This window comes from Lepeophtheirus salmonis, chromosome 5 (assembly GCF_016086655.4).
Source record: "Lepeophtheirus salmonis chromosome 5, UVic_Lsal_1.4, whole genome shotgun sequence".
NCBI lineage: Eukaryota > Metazoa > Arthropoda > Copepoda > Siphonostomatoida > Caligidae > Lepeophtheirus > Lepeophtheirus salmonis.
In genome coordinates, this window is record NC_052135.2 from 23177541 (window position 1) to 23203063 (window position 25523).

Below are 25523 nucleotides of genomic sequence, written 5' to 3' on the forward strand. Positions count from 1 at the left end.
CTTTCGCTGGACGTATATAAGTTGCTTCAGGAGAATGTTTTACCCAATCCAAGCAATAAAGTACGGAAATATACACAGGTTTAGAAGAGTTGTCGGTTCCTGCTGAAAGAGAGAGATAAAGTTTATGCTTCTGACATTTGAAATACATTGGTTGTTTGACTGATTATCAATTATAGTTCTAAGAATCATAATTTCTGTGCCAGTTACGACTTTGAAGGCAGAATTTGCATAGTTTCATTATAATGCCTTGCAAAATTAAGGAAAGAGATAGAACCAGTTTGCTTGACAAGCTCGAATAGCTGTTTTGATTATACGGTGCACTTGGGGCGACTACGTGACGGACGCTGAACATTTCAGAAGCATAGACTTTCTCAGTACGTTTTTGGATTTCTTCAGAGGATGTGGGCTCAGTGAATTCCGATAATTGTTCATCATTTTTAGATTTTTGAATGATTCAGCATATTTCAAGTCAAATTTCATAAAATTGTCTAGGGCATTAGAGTTTTGAGGAGCTTTGAATGTTTGTCTATGGGATAAGATTGAAAATACGAATGATGTAAGTTACTTATTAGAATCTCCTTTCATGATCTGCATTAGGAGGTTAAATTTAATCCCGAAATACAAACATATAATGAAACGTACTTTGAGCCCATGTTCTTTAAATACAAGGTTAGTCAATAAGAGGTTTGAAGGGCAAACACAGCAGATCTATTAAGTAACTTTCTTTCTCTTTTTTTGATGATGTCATTGGGTGGAGATAGAATACAGACTTCGAGATAAATCCAATTGATCTCATATTTTCAAAAGATAAGGTGCTTACTTGCATAATTTTTTAGCATTTGAGCTAATTTTATCAATTTATAATGTCTAAGGAAGTTTAAGTTGAACAATATGTTTATATATATGTACCTAAATGATCATTCCATCCATATCATATTTAATTAGGCGAAGAAAAGTGTGTGTGTCGTAGCTATCTGCCCAAGTCCGATAAACAAGTCATACCACTGATTCTCTAAAGATTCTTCTATAAGGAAGACATGGATTGAGCCTTGTAGAAGTGAAGATGTTTTAATGTTCAGGAAGCTAGAATTTGTGGAAATCCTTTCGAGCCTTCTTGTTTTAAGGGAGACCTTCAAAATGAACTCTTGGCATTTCCCACTCAAAATTTATTAAAACCCTGTTCAATTCCATCTCGTTTCTTACGAAAAGAATATACCAGCCCCCCTAAAGATAGAGAAAACAGAGCCATCATACGAAGGAGGAAGAATGAAATTTAGTCGCTGTTCGATTCTACAATTCTTCCAAACGCACTCCCTGAGACTGATCACCATCCTATGCTCCAAAAAGACGAACTTGACCAGACAAAAGAAAAATCTCTTACAGATGCAATCACTCAATGTGATATCCTAAACCCCAAATCAAAATTTGTATCGGAAATTCAATACCTTAGAAACAAACTTCTGGTGGCAGAGAAGGAAATTTAAAATCTTCGAAAGAAGAACAGGTATCTACCAACCATGAATCATGAGTTTATTATCCAGAATAAATATATTCGCAAGAACCTTATTCCATCCTTAAAAAACGTATCATATCATCTAAGACTACTAAGTTCAATCGTAGCTATACAAAAGATGAAATTGTAACTGAACTTGTCTTAAGATATATGAGTTTCAAAACTTTTGAATATCTTAGAAAAAAATATGTTCTTGCCCTTCCAAGTCGTCAAACACAGGAAAAGTGGCTTCAAAAGTTTGACTGCTATTTTGGGTTTCAATATGACGGTGTTAAGTCCTTGAAAAAGAGTTTACGGATTTCTGAATTTCACGAAAAATTTGCAATCTTGGCCTTTGATGAAATGGATTTGAAAAGAAGAGATCAGATGGATCTGAAGAAGCAGAAAATAGTTGGCCCGTGTAAAAAATGACAAATGGTAATAATGCGAGGATTAGTCCAGGGCTAGAAGCAGCCAATCTACTTTGATCTCGATACTATAATGACCAAAAATCTACTTTTTTTCTATAATAAGTTAAATAGAGGAACACGGCTTTCAAGTTTGTGGTGTCACAATGGACATGGGAAATTTTTCCCTCATATCTCAAGTCTCTTTGAACGACCAAAACTATTTATTTTCTAATCCAACAGATCCCTCTCATAATGTTTTATGTTTTTCCAGATTCATGCCATTTATTAAAAAGAGCTCGTGATCATTTGCTAGACAAAGGATTTTTGATATTTTCAAAGATAGAAAATAATCAGCAGAGCTCCAGAAATCAGACTTTCCAAGACTTCTTGTTCAAGATGGTGGCGAGTTTAAAATAGCTCACAAACTCACAGATACTCATTTAAATTGCATGGGCAATGCAAGGCAATGGGTTTCCTATGCAGCCCAGCTACTGTCAAGAACAACTGCGAAAGCGATTTCTTTTACATCAAACCAAAGAGAAGAAGAAGGTGCAAAGCTTAAGGAAGATTTGATTCTTACATTTGACATATGGTTTGATGTTATGAATTCTCGTCGTATATTTGACAAGAAGAAAATGTCATGTGGTTTGGGTGTACATTGGAAAGAGCAGGTTGATGCATTAGAGAGGATGGAAGTTTTGATCACCTCCATGAAAATTACGAAGAAATCGATAAATGGTTATTTAACGGCTTATTTTCCATGGCAAAAAGGGATTTTAATGTATATTAAATCTTTATACAATGACTTGGTTGAAAATGGTCCATTGGCTTACATCTTGACAACCAGACTTAACCAAGATTGTGTCGTAAATTTCTTCAGTAGGTATAGACTGATTTTTGTTTTTGAATTAGACTATTAATCTCGATATTATTATCCCAATATTTTCTTTTAGAAATCGTGGTATATCTGGTGATAATTCTCATCTAGGGCCAGTAGAAGTCAAATCCAGGATAAAAATAATACTAGTGGGGGAAAATGCTTAATTCTACGTCCAAGATCGATCTGTACAGATGGAAGAAGATTATGAAAGTAAATCGTGTTTCACAGCTCAAATATCTCAAAATGTTAAAATTATTCCGGAGCCCGATAATGAAGATATAAATGAATTGAACCCTCCCATCGACTCATAGGAAATTTCGAAGGATTTTGAACTTGTAAGAAATTGTCAAGAGTTAACATTACTTGAAATTTCCAAGAATGTCAAGTGGAACTGCCATTTTTAAGGGCTTAGTTATGAGCCTGGATACATTGCAAGAAAAATGTATGAAAAATACCCAACTGTCGGTACTATTTCGTCCCAGGTTCCTCATGAATCATCACTTTCTCCCTGGATAAGGCATTTATCTAAAGGTGGCCTAATAGTCCCAAAAGAATATTGTGCCCTATTTAATAATGACTTTTGTCAGTTTCATACAGATCTAGATCGCAACCCAAATGTCATCCGTCGAGTCAGGGATTTTTTAATTGAAAAATATGGACGTATATTCCCCGAGGATGTTCTTAGGGTTTTTTCTAAAGTACGGACATTTATCAGAGTCAAAGCCTTAAATTATAATTTATGGGTAAAGAAGCTAAATCCAAACTTAGAAAGATGAAACAAATTCGGCAATTTAGTAAATAACATTTTTTTTTAATTAATTTTCTAATATATTCGTAGATATTTTTTAGTATTTAAATAAATTATAAAATATCCTAAATCATGTTTCAGTGGTTTTTCTACTAATATGCTTGAAAAGAAAAAAAAATGTTACGTTCCACATTATAAATTATAATGCTTACAAATTTTATTGGTTTGTTAAAAATAAATTATATGACATATCATATGAGATCATTTTGATAATTATATTTGTATTTTTCCACCTAATGACGTCAGAGACAACTATACTATTTTTCCGAGGGAAATAAAAATTGTTGCTGCCAAACCTTGGATTTAAAGAACATTGCTTAGAGCTTAGTTTTGTAGATATAAATGGTATTTTATCCTCAAGTAAAGAGCAGGCAGAGGAAGGCGTAGAAGATGCCCTTTTCTTTAAAAATCTTGATTCTGCTAGTAAATCTTCTCCAAACTCTCTTGCTAATGAACCCAGGTCTGAATCTTCCCTCTCTTTTTCACTGTTTGCTTCTTTGTCCACATTACCATATTTCGCCTTGATTTCAGATTGCTTCTTATGCAGTGTTTTGAGATAATTCTAAATGAAACAAGGCAAGGAATATATAATGATATATTTAATTCATACTAAATAGGCCCTTACAAATAAAAAATGAACTTCTCTTAATTTTTATTTTTTTCTTAGTTTCTAAGTCTTTTTTGAAATACAAAAACAAATAACATAAAGTATGTTTGGTTCAATTCTCAAGTAACCATACTTATTCTCAAAACGATACTTTTAGCACTTGTTTGAAACGTAAATTATTCAACCAAAATGGTTCATCTATCATCTGACAAAAATGCATAAGCATAGCATTAACCATCCATGCGATATTCAAACATTTTAGTTATTACGGATAACTAATAAACGATAAATATTAATAGCCAACAAGATTTAATTCATAAAATAACTTTTTTCCCCAACAACAGCTGACTTATAATCCACTACTGCAGTGCCATCAACTAAAACTTCGTATATTCTCTATGTATATAATAAAAAGATTAAAGACCAAAAATAATTGTCACCAGAACCATCTCTTGAGCCTTAAAAACCTACATGAAAAATTTCAAAAAAAATTATTCTTTGGCTTGGCTGTGATTCCAGGAGAAACATACAGACATTTGCATTTAACGTATAGAAAAATAATAAAAAATAAGCAATACATGAAAAAAGCACCAAAATTAAATATAAATAAGTCGATTAGGTAACTAAATCTATAATAAATACTAATCAAATACATTGGATATGAAATATTCCTCTATTGGGGTTAATTTCATTGGCTCTAGAATATTAATTACTCATTACAATTAGTCATATAATCGACTTAATTATTTTTAATTTCGGAACATTCTTCACGCAACCTTATATTTCTTATTTATTAAATTTTATATTAGAAAATCAAAAGTTACACTAAAAGAATATTTTTTAGTTATAATTAAAGGTTTAGTTTTAACTATAATATATAACCATAGGGAACAAATATCAATTTCCAAAATATGTTCTTACTTCAATTTTTATAGAAAAGAAATCCTTAAAAAATTTCCCTCCTTTTTTTGGAAAAAAAAGAAGAAATCATTCATTGGGGGGGGCTACAGCCTCTCTCCCGTTGAGGACGCCCCTGTTCCTTATACTCGATTTTTTTTTTTGAATTGTAATCAAGATAACTTAATAAATCATTAATATTTTATATGCTAGAATGCTTTTATCAATTGATTTTAACTTTTATAATCATCTATCTAGGCTCTTTCACGCTAGAATATGGCTTTAAAATGAAATTCTATTCTAAAAATGAGATTTAAAAAATGGCTCTAAAGGCCAAATCTATGCCAGTTGAAGGTTTTAATAGTAGTTTAATACTTCCATGTTCAACGTCTTAAAAAACAATAATAAATCTCGGTTTTAGCCGGTGGTTGAAACTGCTGTTGCATAGTGTAATACTGTATTTAAATATGTATTACTGATACATATTTTGTATCATTGAAATGATAATTGTTTAATGTGTATATTCCATTTTTTTCTTTTTTTAAATAGGTGAAATAAGGATCTTTTTTAAGTTTAGATTTATTGGATAAACTTTAATGTCTACCATAAATGTATCCCTCTATTGCCTAGTTTTATTACAGATCTTATCCTAAAATGTACTAAAAATATGTATTTTTCTCTAATTATCTACTTCTATTTTTCTTATTCCTATCATCAATCAAAAAAAAAAAAATCCAGGCATTTTTATTACTTCGATTTAATTCAAATATAATTGTTTATCAATTACATCAAAGAGTATTAAATACAAATATTAAGTGTTTCATCAATATTTATAAGAAATTAGTCCTTTTTTTTTTGTGTGTGTGTAAAAGTATCAATATTGAGCCCCCAAAGATAGTGTCTCCTTCAGTCATGATGTAATTTATGACATCAGTGAAAACGTTCTATTAATATGTTGAAGGTGAATGATGGATAACATGGTTATTGACTAACTTTTTTCTATTTTAATCTCTGATTAAAAACAGTACTACTAACGGTTCTTTTTACTCTTTTATTCAGAAGTATGTATAGGAGTGTTACATATTTCCATATCAGAAATTAAATTATTACAAAATACCTATAAAAGTTGATTTTTTTTATAATTTGAAAACTGCACAACCGCCTTCCTATATATACAAAATGCGGGGGATACTTTATCCTTAATATACATACATTTTTAAGAAATATAGCTTTTTATTTTTAAATAATTATATAATTATGGTTAAAAAGTGTTTCATATTGTTATTATTATCCATTAGTGAAATGAACATCTGCTTATAGTGTGTTTTTTCTTTTGATCATCAACCTTATGTCGCTTTAGAAAGCAGTCCCATATCCATACCTGTTTTCAATTTTTTTCGCATTTATTTGTTTTAACTTTACTTAAAGGATGTATAATCCTACACTTATATATGGAAATATTAATGAAAATAAGTGCTCAGACCTAAGTGTAAGGGCCTATTTAATATCAATTAAATATATCATTATATGTTCCTTGCCTTGTTTCATTTAGAATTATCTCAAAACACTGCATAAGAAGCAATCTGAAATCAAGGCGAAATATGGTAATGTGGACAAAGAAGCAAACAGTGAAAAAGAGGAGGAAGATTCAGACCTGGCTTCATTAGCAAGAGAGTTTGGAGAAGATTTACTAGCAGAATCAAGATTTTTAAAGAAAAAGGCACCTTCCACGCCTTCCTCTGCCTGCTCTTTACTTGAGGATAAAATACCATTTATTTCTACAAAACTAAGCTCAAAGTACGTTTCATTATATGTTTGTATTTCGGGATTAAATTTAACCTCCTAATGCAGATCATGAAAGGAGATTCTAATAAGTAACTTACATCATTCGTATTTTCAATCTTATCCCATAGACAAACATTCAAAGCTCCTCAAAACTCTAATGCCCTAGACAATTTTATGAAATTTGACTTGAAATATGCTGAATCATTCAAAAATCTAAAAAATGATGAACAATTATCGGAATTCACTGAGCCCACATCCTCTGAAGAAATCCAAAAACGTCAACAGATATTAAAAAAAGAGGATATTATTCCGTCTCCGGAAGTTAAATCTCAGAAATATTTTCATGTTCTTGAGAATGATGATAAATCACTATCTTCCACATCATCAAGATTTATAAGTTTATTGAAGAAACGAGGTATATTTATGTTTTTGAACTGGTATATATATTGTGTACAAATTGTGATGTATATACAAGTTAAAATTTGTATAAGCAAATTGTACAAGTTGGTCCTTCTAATTAGTAACTATTAATTGATATTATAATTTTATTTCAATCTATTAAATTGCATGGCCATAAATACTAACAAGAGTAAGTTATTATGTATTTATGAGTTATATAACTCTGGGCATTTGAACTTTATAATATGCCCAAAAAATACATATATTTAAGTAATTTTTATTAAAATAGTCAAAAATAAAACCTCTAACATGTCAAACATCCAGGGAATATTCAATTATTACATTATTCTCATCTCAAGTACTGTAAATCCCTCATTTTAAATTATTATTCTCATTGCAATTTGTACAATTTGCTTATACAAGTTACATCCTGTACACAACATATAAATAAATTATAATGCAGTTTCTTTACACAGCTGGAAAACAGGACTTGCGCTTAAATATTAGTAAATGTACAGAGGCAGATATTGAGAGCCACGCACTTGATACGTTATCTCACATAACAAACACGATTTCTCCTATTCATGTCATTGAAGAGTTTGATGAAGATCAAATAAATGAAGAGGAAGTTGAATCCATATTATCAGACAAAAGTAAGGGCTTAAAAACTGATGAAATTGTTGAGGTTATTTCAATCAATGAAAGTTCATACATTGAGCTGAGAATTGCATCTGATAACAAAAGTGATATTAGCTCGACTAAAAATGGAAAATCATTAAAGGTACTAAAAGAATCAAGCTCTACATCAACTAAAAGTGTTAGCAAAACTACAAAATCATCCTCTAACTCAAAAGTATCGGAGAAAAAAAAGACTTCGTAAGTTTTTTTCCACGTTTATTACTTGCTTAAATCATACAATCAATAATGTATATATATTATGTAGATTCCTGGTCAAAACGCAAGATGGTCGAAAGAAACATAAAAAGCCTCCAAAGAGAACGAAGACATCAAGTAAAGTTGATCAATACACACAAGTAGAATTACCACGAAAGGAATATATTTATGGTCATTATCTTTTCAATCCAACTCTTGATATGAACTATTACTCCCAAGATGGAACTTATTTGTCCGAAACATATTTAAACTCGGCAAATCATGTTATAAATGATATGCTGAAAAATCAATTGGATCTAACAAAAAACTTTTTGGATTCACAAAAACATTTATATTTAAACTATTGTCAATCCCTTGAAGACATGGTTAAGGCTTTTAATTCTAGATCATCTATTAAACATCCGTCCTCAAAAATCCAACAAAGTGATCAATTTGAAGATTATTTACCTTCTTGTGAAAGTAAAAGGGAGCTGACTTCTGAAAGCTATCACGAAGGTTCATCCTCAACCTTAATTGCTTCTGTGGACAATATTGAAAATAATTATGAGTCCGACTTTGAATCTGACACCGGATCAACAGTTAAAAATAATGTAAATTAAAGTGCAATAAAGGTGCATTTTAATTTTTTTAAACTCAACTATATATCAATTTCTTTATCAACTAATGAAGTAAACTGATAATAATGTAAAATATTTTTACAGGAAAAATCATTATAGTACATCTTTATTCGATACTTTTTTAACATTTTTTAATCGAATTATTCAGTTATTTAATAAATCCTCTTAGATGAATAACCATTCGATTATTCTGAGTAAGAGACTAACTAAGATCGAACCCTGAGCCTGATTCTATAGCGTACAACAACTTATCTTTTAGTATCTTCTCTTCCTCAAAATTAGGTAGCTTCAACAGATTCATGCATGTACTAGCAGTAGGTAAACGGTGAGGTTCTGCACCTGCGTTGTGAACGCAAAATGGAGGATCAAGCTCCTGTTAAAAATAAAACAAAAATTAGGAAGACCCAAACAAGCATAAATTCATGAAATACCTTAAATCCTAATAAAGGAGGTCGTGAACAACTAGTAACAAATTTGAGCAAATGGCGCTTCTGAGTCTCAGTCATGGACTCAACAACATTCCAGAATATAACAACAGTGGGATGATCAACTGCATATCCACCCGTATAATTTGTATGATTACGGAGATCAGAGACATCAATTTCTGTTTCTGCTCCGGAAATAACCAACTGAAGTTCCTTGTAATTAAACATTTTTAACCAGTCAAGGTTTATAACATCAGAAAGTCCCTGTCTAATGAATAAAATAAAGCAAAAATGGCCAAATCATGCTCCAAATCAGACATACCGAAATGCATTCGATTGTAATCGAATTTGCTTATTTAACTTGTAATTAGCAATAAGATGAATATATTCCGTCCTATTGACATTGGTAACTGGAATCGAAGAACCATTTCTCTTTAACTCCTCGACAGAAGTTGTTCCGACTTCCTCATTAACAATTGTAAAGTCTAATCCTAGGTCTTGAACACATCCATCATAATTCTAAAAATTAACAATATCAATCATACAAAAAATTCGAATATATTATAAGATTTGACTTACTTTTAGATATAAGAGATTTCTATAAAGCTCTGGATCCAGAGATTGAAGATGATCTATATCAACTTTAACTGAACTTTTTTCAAGTAACTTATGAAGAAAAAAACTCGCAAGTGGAAATTCCACAAGCATATTTTCGTAGAGAGCTTTTCCTAACATCCTCCCAATAAAAAAATAATGAGGCAAGAAATCTTCGTAAATCTTATGTACAGATGGATTAGGGTATAACCTTTGATCTTTTGTAAGTCTGAAAAATCCTCTATTAGGATCAAAAGATGTTTTAACAAGTTCCCCCAAAAACTCTCTGAATAGTCCACCACCATCTATTCCTGCTTCTCGTAGTCCAGCAATGTTCTTGAACTCAACACGCATTTTAAGCTTCATGTTAGGTTCTGAAATTTGAATATAAAATTAATGTGAATTCAGCGTCATAAAATAAATAAATAACCTGCTTCAGGAGATAGTTTCTCTAAGGCATCCTCATAAATAAATTTTCTTCGAATTGTAACATCAATGGAAGGTCCCATAAGAAAGTTGACTCGATCTCCTTGATAGTCAGCCTTATCTCTCGATATTAATTGTGAAAAAAGTACAATACGCTGATTAAATGATATGACATAAGGCATTTCTCGGAGAATTGTAGCAAGTCTCATTTCTTTTGCAGATAATGGTGGACCATATGTCTCCATTTCTTCCCTCGAAAACACTCTAAGCCCTCTAAAGGGTTGATAATGTCTAGATCGTCGAAGAGAAATGTCTGATGGACGATCAGAGGGTAAAGTTACACATTCATTTATCCAATGTCCATCCTGACAAAATTGCTTCCTTGTATCTCGAATGTGCAATTGTCGAAGTAATTTAACTATTATCTTGAAAAGATGCGACCACATTGTCACATCTTTTGGATCTTCTTCGTTCATTTTGTTGCTTGGGGAACGCGCTGACTGCACCGCCAATTGGTAATCCTCTCTTATTGTAAGACGGGACTCAGGGAAAGCTAGCTGAATAAGTCCAAGGGCAACGTCTCTCAGATTGAGGGACATGGGAGTTAGTTCTTTCAAAGTAAAAGGCATCCACGAGCGATCATTACCGTAAAATTCTGTATCATTTATAGTAACTAGGAGAAAACTAAATAAAGACGTAAAGACGGCTAAAAGTGGAACAATTTCATAGCGTTCATCGTTATGCATACGTAAACCTTTGGCAATTACCTATCAAAGAATATACACTTATGTTTTGGGTTTATTAAGGTTTTGTAAACATTCTTACATTTAGTAGAAGTGGTGGATCACCGAACAAGGATGCTTGTTTGCAATTCAAAATAACACTCCAAATCTTATGAAGAATGTTCGGCTTGAATGCTAAAGTGTACATTATTCGGTAATTGGTGAGTAAAAAATTATCCGTGAGCATAAAATTATGCAAAAATCTACATAGGAATTTAAGAATCACAGGCTCACTGTCCATTTTTTCAACAACAGAGTCAATCAAATATGATGTCCATTTTTTATCATTTAACTTCTCCTTGATACCATCAATTAGATCCGTCAGAGAAGGATTTGAATATTGTACTTGACTAGAAAGTACACTTTTCATGTTTTCATCATTCGAATCACTCATCTCATCTTCTGAATCCGATTCATCATCCACCTCTTTTGTCACAAATATTTTTGTCAAAGATAATGATAATTGACTCAAGACTTGAATGTACTCTAAATATTCTGAGGTTGACCACTCAGCTAAATGTATTGATGGAATGATAAAATAATGAAAACTGAAATAAATAAACAAACAATGACATACCAAGAGAAATTTTTTCCAACTGGAGAAAAGCGTAGAATAAAGAAATGGAGGAGAGCTCTGATTCCTTTAGAACATGAACCCATTCCTTGAACGGAAAGGGGTGTAAAGAGGGGAGTAGACGGTAAAAAATAGACTCTGAAAAAGGTGGATGAAGAAGTGACTTGGTCAAAGAATGCAATGAAAGTTTGTTATAGTCTTCCGTTTCAGGACTAATATAAGTAAGAGGTCGCTTTAAAAGAAGGAGTACATCTGGGTGAATATCAGGGTATCTTTCAAATATACATCTAAGACATGAAAAATAATTAGTTTTGGGTAAGAGATGAGATAAAAGAGTATTTCCAGTGGCAGTAAAAGCAACTAGAGTCTTAATAGGTAAACCCTCATTAACGCGAGGTGTTTTGAGATATAATAATAAATGACGCAGAAGATGAGCCATTCTATAAAACCATTTGGAGTCTCCTTCTTCATCAAACAGTCCAATGATTTCGTTTTCTCTTTTGAGACATTCGTTACAAATCCATTCCTATATTTAATATTTGAATATAAATGAACGGGACTCAATTATAAAAGAATCACTATAATTATTGTTTATTACTAGATTCTGAGCATCCATTTCTGGATTGAAAAAGAAATTGAACTTTCGAAGATAGTTCCCAATATCAGAAATGGACTTCGAGTAACTGTTATTTTTGATGGAATGTTCAAACTCTTTTCGAAGCATTTGCTTCTGTGTATTCCTTTCAAAGTATCCTCTAAATATACTCTGAATTATAACTGCATTATGATTTTTCAATCGGAAGATCTAAGAAAAGAAAGATAAGTAGTTTTAAGTTGAGAACTAGTGATAAAGGTCAAAAGAGGCCTTAGTAAAGTTACCTCACGATTCTGACGCTCAATTTGAGTTCGGTTAATTAAATCTTCTCGAGACTCTGTTTTAGATGAGCCCCGAATGGAAACAATCGGCTTACGTCGATACTCTCCATCAAAGTGACTCCTAAAGTGGGACATTCTGTCGTAACTCTTATGAGATGACTTGAGCCTTTTTCTGACTATAACATTGACAACCACAATTTTTTTTAACAAGCATAAAACTCGTCAAAACAAATATAAATAATATTATACATTAATAAATATAACAACCTCACTCTTTCTCTCTCTCCCCCAATTTCTTTTTCTTTCTAGCTCTTACTTATTACGTCCGCGAGTTTTCTCGCCAACTTTTTATCCCCGGCCAATTAAATATATATTACATTTCATCATGGAAAAACCCACACAACCTCTACCATCATACTATTAGCTAGAGTTATTACTTATTAGTAATAAGTTATTACTTATTAGTTAAAACTTAGTTATAACTTATTAGTACTCTTCAAATACCATTTTAAACGGGGGAATGGCGTACAATTTTGCCTGCACGTCAAATTTTCTCTTTTTATCTCGTAATTTCCGACCAAGTAATCGGAAAGTTGAAATTCAACCATTGCAACCTTTGAATAATTAGGGATGCAACGCGAGTTATATATTATTACTCGACTCTTCCAAGTTGTTCCAACAACACTTGGAAGATCTTCAAAATCGATAAAAGATCTGATTATATGGAGGACGTTGTGAATTCGTCTCTTATGGAGTATTAGGGGGGGAGGACTTGGAGTCAATCAATGAACAGAAGGACCGACAACAATTTCTTGTTTTTGTAATGAACCATGATTACTTTTAGGGATACCTTGCACAGGAGTCGCAGTGCGCAAATACGTGTCCTCAGTCTCCAATAGGGAATAGTTAGTATATAATTCGCTTCGCTTAGCAAAATTATTTCCTTACTATGAAAAGGTTGCGATCATTGAATTTCAAATTTTTGGTTTCGTTGTCTTCAACTTCGAGATAGAAATATAAAATATGATGTTTAGGTAAATTTATAAACCATAACCTACACACTTCTGGTCAATAATATATTATTTTTTCAATTTTGACACAAATCAAATTTTTATTGTTATCAAGTACCGGTCTATTATTTGTCAGTATAATACAAAGTGACTCTCTATATATATATTGTCACCTTCATATAATATATTATATCAATTTAAATAACAGACATCAACTAAGTATTTATGTCATATTTTATTAAAAGCGTAGAACATTTGTCTACATATGACACAGGTCTTCTCATAGGCTCCAATAAGGGCCATCGAGACCCACATGAAGGTCTTATGAATGGCTGTCAGAATCGCCAGTATATGCCCAGTTTCTAGTTTTTTTATTTGGTCATTGGAACAACCATTTTCGAGTCCATTGACTAGGACAACTTCTCTGTCTATGAGTATTTTTTTCTTAAAAATACTAATGTATCTGATTTTTTTTTGCCATAAACTGACCTGTGCCGAAGTGCGCCACCCCCTCCTCTACTTTAATCTATAATTGTCCCTTATATAAAATAAGTGACAAATCCTGGTAATACATAATTTTTTCCTTGCTAAATTAAATTTTGATTTTTAACTATGTACATAAATATATATATATATATTTTTTCAATACTGAGTAATAATTTTTTAAGAACAAGGTGTTGTTGTTAAAACTAATGTGAAAATGGTATTTTTTGAATGAAGATTATAGTGGAAGAGTTAATGAAAGAAGAACAAGTCTTCTGTGAATGACTCTTATTCATAAATTATTTTTATAATTTTTGTTGACGAGGTAAACATTAAATAATAGAATAGAATAGAATGTATTTATAATATAAATAATAGATAATTATGGAAGTGAAGCTCGGAGCTCAACTAAGCAGCTAGTATTTAGTAAGCAACATAAGTGAATTACAAAGCAGCAGCTAGCAAGTAGGACAGCAGCACAACAGTTAGCCAGCTGCAAGAGGAGTAAAGTTAAAAGAAGGAAGAAAATAGAAAAAAAGAAAGACATTTGAGATATTAGTTACTAGAATATATATTATATAGACATATATTCAATAGCAGGATATTGAGGGACTTGTTTAAATTTGACTTTTATTGACGGATGTCCATATCGACAATGGAGGCGAATCATGCCTTTACTGCTGTGGATTTGGATGCAGTACTCGATGAATTTGAATTCCATGAAGGAGAAGCTGAAAGACAATGTGAGACCTCTAAGAAGAAGGGCAACGGAAATATTTCTCTCAAGGAGTCATCTTCAGGGATCTTTTCCCCAACTGCGGACGAGGAGAACGAGGATCAAATTGATGTTGGAGTCGTTGGAGGAACTTTCTGGGAATCAAATGCTCATAATGTAAGGGGTTATGACATTAGGATTGGGAGCTGCCCATGGGCCTCTCATTAGAACTCTTAATAGTTTGGATTTTTTTAAATTGAAGTAAGATTTCCATTTGTTGATTTAGTTATGCGAGAGCCAGTCGCCCGTGGAGTGTGCCTCTTCTCCACCCAAGTATGATGCAGCCTATCCATCAGATGAGAACGGAAATGATAGAAAAGAGTCTGACTCGTCTCCTTCCTCCTCATCTTCGGAGGAAGATGAGGAGGAAGGACATGAGAGGGATGAAGATAATGGACCAGCATGTCCTTCGTCATCAAGTTCCTTAGATGGAAGCCAGCAATGGACTGAGTGTTCTCCTCCGCAGGAAGATGTTCGTGTTCCTGATGATAGTGGAGGAGCAAGACCAAAAATGACGAAAGAAGATGCTGAAGAGGTTCCCTTGGATAGTCCTCCTCCCTATAGTGAAATAGATCCTATGAAACAGGAGGATGAAGGAGAAGAAATTCGAAAATTAAATCGCCCTACTTCCTTGGCTCTTCCTCCTCCTCCTCTGAGTAGTAGTAATCGAACCGATGAAGTGGATTCAAGAGAGACCTCATCCGTAAATCCTTCTCCTTCAGCAGTCACAGAAGATTCAAGCGTTTCTCCAGCAGCACTTGAAAATCCTGTCATGGGACCTCCAGGAAGTACTCCTGCTATTCCGAACGTTTCACTTGTACCAGATTTATTACAAGGACTCAGTGAGGAGCAGCTAGTTTTAGGTAAAGTTTCTCCGTGGTGGGTTCCAGATTCAGATGCACTCACTTGCATGATATGTGATATAAAGTTTACGTTGACGAAACGACGGCATCATTGTCGTGCTTGTGGTAAAGTTTTGTGCAATCATTGCTGCTTGGACAGATTCAATCTTGCATACATGGATAATAAGGAAGCTCGTGTTTGCAAACCATGCAAAGGAATACTTGAACGATTAAAACGAACTGAAGAAATGAACAATAATGAATCAGACGAACAAAATGAACGAGGTCACATAGCTCCAATTAATGTATCAGCGGTTAATTCATCCTTTCTTAGACCTAATCCATCCAATCCAATGGAATATTGTTCTACTGTTCCACCATTACAACAAGTGGCGGCATCAGGAGGTGCTACAGCTAATCGACCATCTGTCATGGTACCAGTAGGCGTCTTAAAGAGGTGGGACAATGTCTCATCTCCTGATAGGAGAGTATCAACTGAGTCAAAGCAGGTAATGTTTTCCGATGGAATTCGACCAGGAGGGGATTTAACAGAACTTGATGGATCTCCTGAACATAGATCTCTCAATCGAATACCTAGGCCGAGTCACAAAAGTAGTTCTCGTCGTGCTGGGCAGTCAGATGTTGCTCGAAGTATGTTACCTTTAGAGGGAATGCCTTATGTTTCAGGAGTTGGGTTAGCTAACCCTGTTGAATTAGTAGACTCATTCCATAAAGGACAATCGATCGCTTTTTCAATTAATAGGAATCTCAGGGTTCATGTCAGTCTAAGATTTTGTAAGTACATTTCCAGACTTGTTTTAATACATGCTTGGTAATTATACTTATGTGATTATAAATTCATTTCTTACTTTTCAGATACTCCTGCTAATAACCATGTATGGAGCTATCGCACTGAAGGATTAAATTCGGTTGCAAATGATGAAATTGTATTTTTACTCATTCAGAAAGACTCCACTGAATCTTTACCTCCTCGTGATATTTTTGATCATATTCAAAAACTCTTTGAACAAGCTCGTAAAGGTATTTTTTTTAGTTTAAGTAAGTTCTAAGTATCTGTGTTTTACAATATTTTCAGGATCTTCCGTTCATGAAATGAGCCATAGTGTTGTTCTTTCTGGAACTGATTTTTTAGATGGATCTGATTACGGAGGGTTCTTATTCATTCGTCGTACTTTTCAATGTTTGCAAGGCCTTGATTTGCCAGATCCTCCATTTTTATTTGCTCTTTTAATTACAAAAACTGAAGTTCCCTGGGCGAGAGTATTTCCACTACGTTTAATGCTTAGATTAGGGGCTGAATCCCGATACTATCCTAGTCCATTATGGTCTTATCGAAATAGAAATTCTGTTTATAAGGAATCTGGCAATACCATTATGAAGATTTTGAGTGTGAGTAAAATATTCACAGCACATACTTTGCATCAGCTATGAAATTCCACTTTTTTCTTCACAGGATTTTAGAAATTTTACATATTCTTTACCTATAATCAAAGGTATGGTTGTCCACGTAGAAGATAAAGTTACTGCTGTTTTGCTTCCGAAAAATAGGTAACGAATTGAGATATAATTAGGGTTAGGCAGTACTGTGAATATTGGGTCATATTTTCAAAACCAGCTTGCTTGTCTTTTTTTGGTTGTATTTTAGTCCAATTAAGCCAATTGTGAAGGAAAAAAAAACTGATTTTTTTTTTGCCGGTTTGCACCCTAAAAAACAAACGAGCCATAATTCCCCCTAAAAATTCACCGAGTCACTTTGTTCCTCAATAAGAACGGCTGTAAATCTCTTAAAAGCTGTTTGATGACTATTCCTACTAATTACAAACCAAGGATTCCAAATATAGCATTAGTTTTGTCCTATCTCTTGTAGATTTAGAAATTTTTGAGAAAATGTTCAACCACAACCCATTTTTTCACTAATTAACGGTTAGTTTTTGATCTTTTTGCGAAATAATCATCCCCCAGCTTAAAAATGGATTACTTGTATGACTGATGTGAGCTAGTTCTACCTCTAAATATGTTTTTTTGCAGTTATCTAAGCACAAATTGGAAGTATTACTGGTCATTAGGCTTAGCTCTTGTGAAAATAACATGTGAATCAGCGTTACTATGTTGTATATAATATCTAATAATACAAAATAATGTTCATAATACTTGTAGAAAATTGAGTTGATCAAGAACTTTTATTCAACTATTTGAAGTGATGCCTTCTCAACCATAGTATTGATGGCATTATGATTTCTTAGGGAAAATGTCATAAATCTGTTGTTTGAAACATCCCATTCACCATCTACATCACAGTCCAGAATAGAAGCTGAGTGCAAATCTAGAGTGTCTGGTTTTCTAGGATGTTTCCATGTCAAATTGTTACCCTTTTTCACTCTTACAAGATTATCTTTTTGGAATGTGCCATCATGTTCTCACAAGAAGCAATATACCAAGTGTTGCATTCACCCTCAGTGATAAGAGTAACATAGTACTTTCCAATTTTAATTTCCATATCATCTTCATCTCCAACTTCTGCCACATTACATTCAAGAGCTACCTCTACATCACTGTTTGTTGGTAATAGGGCACTAGAATAAGAAGATTCTTGTCCAGCTAAAAGTGTACAAAGGTTGACTAATCTCTCTTCATGTTAGTTCTTATTTACCTTGAACATAGTTGGATTGTCCAAAACATCAGACTTGTGCGTATCGCAATAGTATGTCAATTCATTTCGTACAATCTTCTCTTTCAATTTAGTGAAGCTCCTCAACACTAGTTGCAGGCCACTCCATCCATTGCAAAGCTGGAGTCATTTACTGTGTACTGACTCTTTTTCTTGCCCATCTCATTCTTTTCAGCAATCCTGATATTAAGAAGCTGCTTCTGTTCATTGTACCATTTGTTTTTTATATCATTTAGTACTTGAACAGCATCATTGAAAATAATGTGGCGCGATGAAAATTTAGGGGAAATTATGGTTTGTTTGTTTTTTGGAATGCAAACCGCCAAAAAAAAAAAAAAAAAAAAAAATCACATTTGGCTAAATTGGACTAAAATAGACCCAAAAAAAACAGGCAAGCTGGTTTTGAAAATATGACTTAGTACTGCCTACCCCATATATAATTTGTACCTCATATATGTAACATCATAATTATAGGTACAAATTGGTTCAAAAAGCACTTCAGAATAGTAATGATCCTGTTCTGGCCTTGGGTGCCAATTTCAGTACTGTAGCTGACTCTCATTATGTCGCTGTCCAACGAATGGGATCTGAAACTCCTAAAAATCCTACTAGCAGCAGTGATTATGAGACTCAAACCATAAATATTTCCAACAGACCTCGTAAAGGTACACGACTCATTTCTTTTGGTCAACAGCATTTAAGATAAACCATCTTTCAATTAATTTAGTAACTGGCGCCAGTTTCATTGTTTTTAATGGAGCATTGAAAAGTTCATCAGGCTTAACAGCTAAATCTAGTATTGTTGAAGATGGCATAATGGTTCAGGTTGGTCAAGATAAAATGATGGAAATTCGTAAAAAGTTATATGCCATGGAAGACACTGAGGTCGGTTGTGGAGCTATTGGGTCGTCCCAACCTGATGAAATTGTTTCTATTCGGTGGGTCGAGGATGACAGAACCATCAATACAGGGTATTTATTAAAAAGGATTAATAAGCTATAAATTATTATTTTTATTATTGTTATTAGTATTAAAAGTCCAATCGACAACTCTCCCATGGATGGAATCATATCTGTTCGTATTCATTCTGGTCCTGACTTTCATGGAGATGGTCACTTAATTCGTTGTACAGAAATATTTTTCTTTCCATCAGAGTGTGGTGAAGATAATGTTGATTCTGCAGATTCGTCTAAAGTAGCAGAGTTTATTGCCAAGTCTGTATGTCAAGCATTAACTCCACATTTAAAAAGCTTACGAAACAAGAATGACATAGGAGTACTTGGTGTCAGAATAACACTTGATCCTGAGAATGTATTTTTTTTTAAATCTTAATTTTTTTTTGTAGTGTTATTTCTAATTATTTGCTTTAAATATTGATTAGGTTGGATATGACGCTGGTGGAAAGGGACAACCCCTTTCGTCGGAATTTATGAACAGTTTGGATAATGAATTAATACCCATCATACATAGTCAGTCTATTCCAAGACGAACAAAATTTGAGTTAATTTTTCATATATTGAATACTTGAGCATAAGATACCTAATTTGATGGTCATCGAATCTCACCTTTTAGGGAAAAATTTCTTGGATAAGAAGAAACATCATTTCACTCACTCTTTTATTCATTTTGTCATCAGAATAGGTTTATTATTCTGATATCAACGTTGTTAATTATTATTTTATTACATATTTAGACATTTTCATATCGCTTTTTAAAGAACAACATAACTTGATTATTGAAGAACATACAAACATAATATACATTAAATTAATTATTATATTACAAACTTTCTTTCCTTCTCCCTCTTTCCACTATTTTTTTTTTTTTTCATTATTTATTAGGAAGTCCTTTCTTTCCTTTCTCACACTCGATGATAAAAGTAAAATTTACTACATTAACTTAAATTAATTATTATTCAACTGAAATCGTGCATTTATATATAGAATAAACGATGCGTTTTTACTTATTTACTTAGTTTGAATTATATAAGATTGCATATAATACATAGATATACGTCACATACTTGTTAATTTACCTACATATTGTTCCATATTCGATATTTATTATTACATTTTGGGAGCTGAATTAGTCAGTTGTCTCTAACAAAGTAAATATAGTCATATTTCATGCGGTAATAAAAATTATAAATCGTGTATGAGGCTTCATTTTATTGTGGGAACATTGTGTAGACATCACCAATTAATTAGAAACGACCTAAGTTTAACTCAAATAATTATTAATATAATTTTGTAGTTTTGTTCATACACATATTTGCATGGGACTACAGTATCATTTTATTATTTATACATACAGTCATTTGAGTCATGTTTCAAGATACCATGATAAAATATATATTTTATGTCAGGCCTTTAGCAAACACATGTAAATCTCCGTATTGGTAAGAAAAACTACTAGATTTTCTCTTTTTTCAGGAAATTATCATTCCGCGAGATCCTGGGAAACCAATATTTAAATTATGGGATGAGATAGTAAACATCGAGAACTTTTAATAAGAAACGTAGGTTTGATTTCAAAAATATATTTTATTAAGACTGCAACGAAACATGGAAATCTCCAAATTGGTAAAAAAAAGCTAGGAAATAAATTTTAAATATAATTTATTCTAGCTTTTCTTACCAATTCGTTGATTTCCATGTGTTTGCTGAAGGCCTAACACAAAATAACAAATAATGTGAAATTTAAGTGATTTATATTACATCTTAAAAAGAAAACATAAATTTTAGACTAGTCCCTCTCCATACATTCGTGAAAGATCCAAAGTGTGTTCAGGTTTCCTACGTTATAATGTGAAGTTATATCTAAATATTCAATAGTTAGTTTTTTGCTTAACCTGAAGGACTTTGTACTTAATCAAGTAGTTACGTATATATGAAGGGTTTTGAAATTGAAAACAAAAGTTATAACATTTATAATTCTTTATAGTGAGAAAACGTTAAAAAAATGTGTATAAAACAATTTTTTTTTTTCCATGTGTCTTGATTTTAGGATATGCCTCTGTTGGCCATGTTTTTATTTTCTTAGGGTTGCGCTCTTAGGTTAACTTGATTGTTTTTTGAGAATTGAAACCTATCTTTGTTAGAATTTTCCTGATATATTGTTGGTTACTGAATAGTTTGACTTTATAAATTCATGCATTGTTTGATTGTCAAGCTGGTCTGGGGTATGAAGAAACAACACCAAAAACTTACTTATAAATACTTTGTATAGAGCCTCATATCTTAAGTGAATCTTCAATATGTAATCATCTTTTCATAGCAAACTACTTTTCTGGGAAATTAATTGCAAGAATTCCCAAGAAAGATTTTTTTCTCCAAAATTTTTAGTAGGTGTAAAAATGGGAGAAAACCTCCTAATAGCAACGTTGAATAAATAATATTTATATTGATTGTAATGTTGAGATAAAGATAGAATCTTGAGAATAGTTTTTTCGATATAATTTTTTAGAAAAACATAATTTTCCCTTTAGGACATAAAAAGTGAAAATATTTTTCTAGTAAATATATATTTTTAGTAAGGTTTTCTTTGTATTTTAGTTTTAGTTTACGAACATTTAAGATCACCACTCCCCACTGTTAAAAATAATGTCATTACAAATTAATAGATGCTATAGTTGACTAAAATTGAGTCTGGGATGTTAGCATGTTAATAGAAATATTTCTGTTAACCTTGAGATATCCTATCTTTGATAACTATACTATTATGATTTGTGAGGAGGAAATACATTAACAATGGACAATATTATTTTTTCTTAATATTTAGACCCTTCGGTGCGAGGGAGCATTATAATTTATAATATATGCATTATTATGAACTTTAAAAAAAATCGTGTTATAAAATTTAAATAACATACCAACATAATATCCATCAAAAAATTTGTCTAAATGTGTAATCCATTTTTTTATTTTGTCAAAAAATTGCTAAATCAAAATTTGTAGATAAAATTGCAAAAAACTTCATGTCAATAATTTTGCAAAAAAAGTAATAAATATAATTTATTGCAAGTGATTTTTTTTTTCAATTATTTTTGTGTTTTTTGACATTTCTTATTAAAAAAATTAATTTGACTTTCAGAATATTTTTCCCATGGGGTCTCATAGGCTATCATCAGGGAATCCTTATCGATCTTGAAAACTAAATTCCTCTTTGAATATACCCTCCATTGCAAAGTCAAGGAGGTTAAGTTTAGGTGAAGAGGGAGGCCAAAATGTTTTGTCCTAAAAGTGCTCAAAATTTACTTTCAACTTTCACCAGTCTACCCTACTCAATATAAAGTAATGATATTGAGTTCATCTTTCAGAATTGATAAATAATAGATGTAGCTTTACATTGGGATGGGAAATTACTACTTGCTTTGAATAACTGAAAGATGAAATAATAACGTTTGCCCATTGTTATTACATATGGCAATGAAGAAGAAGTTATTAGTTACTCAATATCATTACTTGATATAAATAGGATGGATCGGTGAAAGTTGAAACACCTTTTACTAAATTACTTGCAGATACTTAAAATTAGACAAACCAAAGTTTTACACAACAGAAATACACCTATTTACTAATATTCAAATGAGTTAAAATACATCTATGATAACTACTTTTTGTGTAATCTTTATTTGAAGGTTAATTTATCTGTCCAGCCTCCCATCAAGTCATCGAATTGATCGGAATTGATTTTTTTATCGTTGTTTAAGATTTTAAGATAAGGGTGATAATTTTGGTAAGAATAGAAAAGCGTGCGAGGAGAAAAGAAGAATTACTTATGGCATCATTGATTAAATAATATACATCTTCTTCTATCAATCATGAACGTTTTATTATTCAATATTAATATAATATGAGATGGTGATAGTCGATAGAGAACTGAATAAAATCCCCAAAATGAAAATGGAGGCCCAGGAATTTGGAAAATACTTACCAGATGAGAAACAGATGGTTTGTCGGATTTGTCGATATAAATGTGCCTTTAGTCCCCTGTCCAGAATTACACGCCACTCATTATCCTCATCTCATAACAAGAGTATGGATATTCATCTATAAAATCAATTTGACGATGAATACATCAAGTCAGACTTTAACTTTGATCTCACAACGATGCTTATTGCATGTAATATAACCTTATCCATTGCTAATCATCTACGTTCAAAAAATTTATGGAGAAATACAAGGGTAAACATATCCCTTCCCGAGGAACCATCATTAAATTAATGGAGGATGTTGGTACTGATGTCATATATAGAAATACATATAAAAATGTTTTGAGTCATCCACACCAAATGATGATCAAGTTATCAGTAAAAAGTATTTACGAATATCGAAATGGAACTCTGAATTTTGTACTATCTCACAGTAAGTATTCAATTTTTTTTTAAATCTAACCATAAAATATGATTCTATTTTAGCTAAACATATCAAGAATTATGATACACAACTCAGTAAAGGGCAAAAACAACTGCTTAAATGGTCACAACAACGGGGGTAGTAGCTTTGGATGGTTTGCAACTAGTTTGTCTGAGACTACTTACTTCGCTTTAAGACTTGGGTATGATAATTAGGTTTTCCAATATTACATAGTCAATAAATATTACTTTTTATCACTAAAGGCTTAGCTATGGTTGATGGGCTCCAAGAAATGGTGTTCAGAAAACTCATAAAAGGCAAAAACAACTGTTTAAATGGTCACAACAACGAGGGTAGTTACATTGGGTGTTGCATTATAATTAACAATTGTGTATATCCATCATGATAATAGTATGTTGTTATATAAGCATACCTAAATAACGGGGGAAAATCTTTTTGATGCTCTTAATAGGGAGTAATATCGCCGGACATTACTACATAATTAGCTTTTGCTCTAAATCTTTACGATTAATTTATTTATAACATTTTTTTATTAATATATTTATTGTCTAATTTTATGATTTTGACATTTACTTTATTATTAATAATTAGTTAGATCTCATCGGTAGAGATATATCTATCCTGTGCACAATTGTATATAGCAACTTCCACATGAAGAAGAGGGGTGATTATCTTTTTGATTAAACTCCACGTCTCGCTTGTGTATTGCAACCTAAAGTTATGACATATTTAACTGAATTCCGATGTTAAAACAAGAAAAAATTATCTGGATCAATCTATTATTTCAATATTCTGTATTTATAATTTATTATTATTAATATTTATTTGATTTTAATTGTTTAATTTTGTATATTTAACTTTAATGTTTAATGGTTTATTTTTTAGTATGTAGATTATATTTAATTAAAGCCTTCTTTTTTAAACTTTGAGCTTCAAATATATTTCAAATACTCTACTTTGTCGTTTCATTAGCTATTATTCTGAGAATAAGGTTCATAATGAATTACAATTTCATGGAGTGTGACGTTTTCAAATCTACTGTAACAGATAAAAAACGTCGAAGTCAATTATACGTAGTATATCTTCATTAAACATTTTGCTAATAAATACATTAGTTATACCCTCAAAAATCATAATAAAGCAGGCAGATGATAATCACATCAGTATTTTAAACAATGATACCATATGTCTTTTTTTCCCCCCCTCCTCCTTACACGCGTTTTTCTCTACAATATTATCAACTATAGGTATAATGAAGATAGGATTTATTAGATCCCAGCCTTATTAGTGCACATGCATCAATTGTTTTGTACAATCATAGGAGTCATCATAAACCACGTGGTTATTTTTTTACATAATTTTTACTCCCATATGAACTTCCTTCTTTTCTTAACCTTCCCCTTAAAACCACGTGTTGAACCACGTATTTTTTATCCCCCCAATTAAAATTAAAAAATAAAATGCAGGGCCCTTTTTTATTATTTATGTATATTTCACCATCTTGGCATATTATACAGGTCTACCTAGTTTTAAGTTGACCCCTCCCCCCTAACGAGGATAGATATAGTTTTAGCCCCCCCCCTAAGTTACCAAGTGGTTTATGAATGGTTTTTTTTATTGGCAATTACTAATTGATAAAGATTCTATGACACATTAGAAAGTGCGTAGAGATTCATCACTCCTAAACACATAATAAATTTATATTTATGATTGATCGAAATGGAATGGTAGCATTAATTAATCGTTGGTAATTAATACGTATTTTTACAATCGCCTTGTGTAAGTAAAAACGGATACAAAATATCCCAACGTGTATGCTCACAACAAATATATGTATAAAGGATAAAAGGACCAACATAATTATAAATATTCAATTCCTT

General features: G+C 32.0%; 2 protein-coding genes and 3 long non-coding RNA genes across 6 annotated transcripts; 3 read left to right on the forward strand and 2 right to left on the reverse strand.

Moving 5' to 3' along the window:
• Window positions 1–713: 713 nt before the first annotated feature.
• Window positions 714–3242, forward strand: LOC139905382 (uncharacterized). 2 transcript variants are annotated; one of them, XR_011780067.1, is made up of 3 exons: window positions 714–812; window positions 946–2781; window positions 2856–3242. It is a non-coding gene; the product is annotated as an uncharacterized lncRNA (long non-coding RNA). The 2 variants fall into 2 exon arrangements; XR_011780068.1 differs by having other exon boundaries at window positions 946–2785; window positions 2856–3077.
• Window positions 3243–4021: 779 nt separating this feature from the next.
• Window positions 4022–4466, reverse strand: LOC139905383 (uncharacterized). The gene is made up of 3 exons (XR_011780069.1): window positions 4331–4466; window positions 4216–4266; window positions 4022–4152 (listed from the first exon to the last, which is right to left on the reverse strand). It is a non-coding gene; the product is annotated as an uncharacterized lncRNA (long non-coding RNA).
• A 1937-nt stretch (window positions 4467–6403) lies between these two features.
• Sara (Smad anchor for receptor activation) lies at window positions 6404–20418 on the forward strand. The gene is made up of 14 exons (XM_071888090.1): window positions 6404–6583; window positions 6647–6891; window positions 7008–7294; window positions 7755–8154; window positions 8222–8768; window positions 14600–14851; window positions 14961–16371; window positions 16453–16617; window positions 16673–16986; window positions 17051–17145; window positions 18740–18930; window positions 18993–19236; window positions 19294–19576; window positions 19647–20418. The coding sequence occupies exons 1-14, from the start codon at window positions 6524–6526 to the stop codon at window positions 19791–19793; spliced, it is 4641 nt and encodes a 1546-aa protein (XP_071744191.1). The 5' UTR covers window positions 6404–6523; the 3' UTR covers window positions 19794–20418.
• On the reverse strand, window positions 8865–12779 carry LOC121118505 (ubiquitin-protein ligase E3C). Its single transcript, XM_040713087.2, has 9 exons — window positions 12470–12779; window positions 12189–12395; window positions 11594–12116; window positions 11060–11529; window positions 10239–11001; window positions 9794–10182; window positions 9537–9733; window positions 9221–9482; window positions 8865–9162 (listed from the first exon to the last, which is right to left on the reverse strand). Exons 1-9 carry the CDS (start codon window positions 12599–12601, stop codon window positions 8992–8994), a joined length of 3114 nt encoding a protein of 1037 aa, XP_040569021.1. The 5' UTR covers window positions 12602–12779; the 3' UTR covers window positions 8865–8991.
• Window positions 20419–23169: 2751 nt separating the features above from the next.
• LOC139905384 (uncharacterized) lies at window positions 23170–24584 on the forward strand. The gene is made up of 3 exons (XR_011780070.1): window positions 23170–23631; window positions 23685–23824; window positions 23886–24584. It is a non-coding gene; the product is annotated as an uncharacterized lncRNA (long non-coding RNA).
• The last annotated feature ends 939 nt before the right edge of the window (window positions 24585–25523 follow it).

What these genes read in the sequence shown, in the direction of transcription:
- LOC121118505 (XM_040713087.2), bottom strand. Translation starts at nt 12,601, where the DNA reads ATGTCCCACTTTAGGAGTCACTTTGATGGAGAGTATCGACGTAAGCCG. An exon ending in GAAACTATCTCCTGAAGCAG is followed by an intron (nt 10,183 to 10,238) that starts GTTATTTATTTA and finishes TTCAAATTTCAG; the next exon opens with AACCTAACATGAAGCTTAAA. An exon ending in CTCCTTTATTAGGATTTAAG is followed by an intron (nt 9,163 to 9,220) that starts GTATTTCATGAA and finishes TATTTTTAACAG; the next exon opens with GAGCTTGATCCTCCATTTTG.
- Sara (XM_071888090.1), top strand. Translation starts at nt 6,524, where the DNA reads ATGTATAATCCTACACTTATATATGGAAATATTAATGAAAATAAGTGC. An exon ending in GGGAATCAAATGCTCATAAT is followed by an intron (nt 14,852 to 14,960) that starts GTAAGGGGTTAT and finishes TTGTTGATTTAG; the next exon opens with TTATGCGAGAGCCAGTCGCC. An exon ending in TTCCAACAGACCTCGTAAAG is followed by an intron (nt 18,931 to 18,992) that starts GTACACGACTCA and finishes CAATTAATTTAG; the next exon opens with TAACTGGCGCCAGTTTCATT.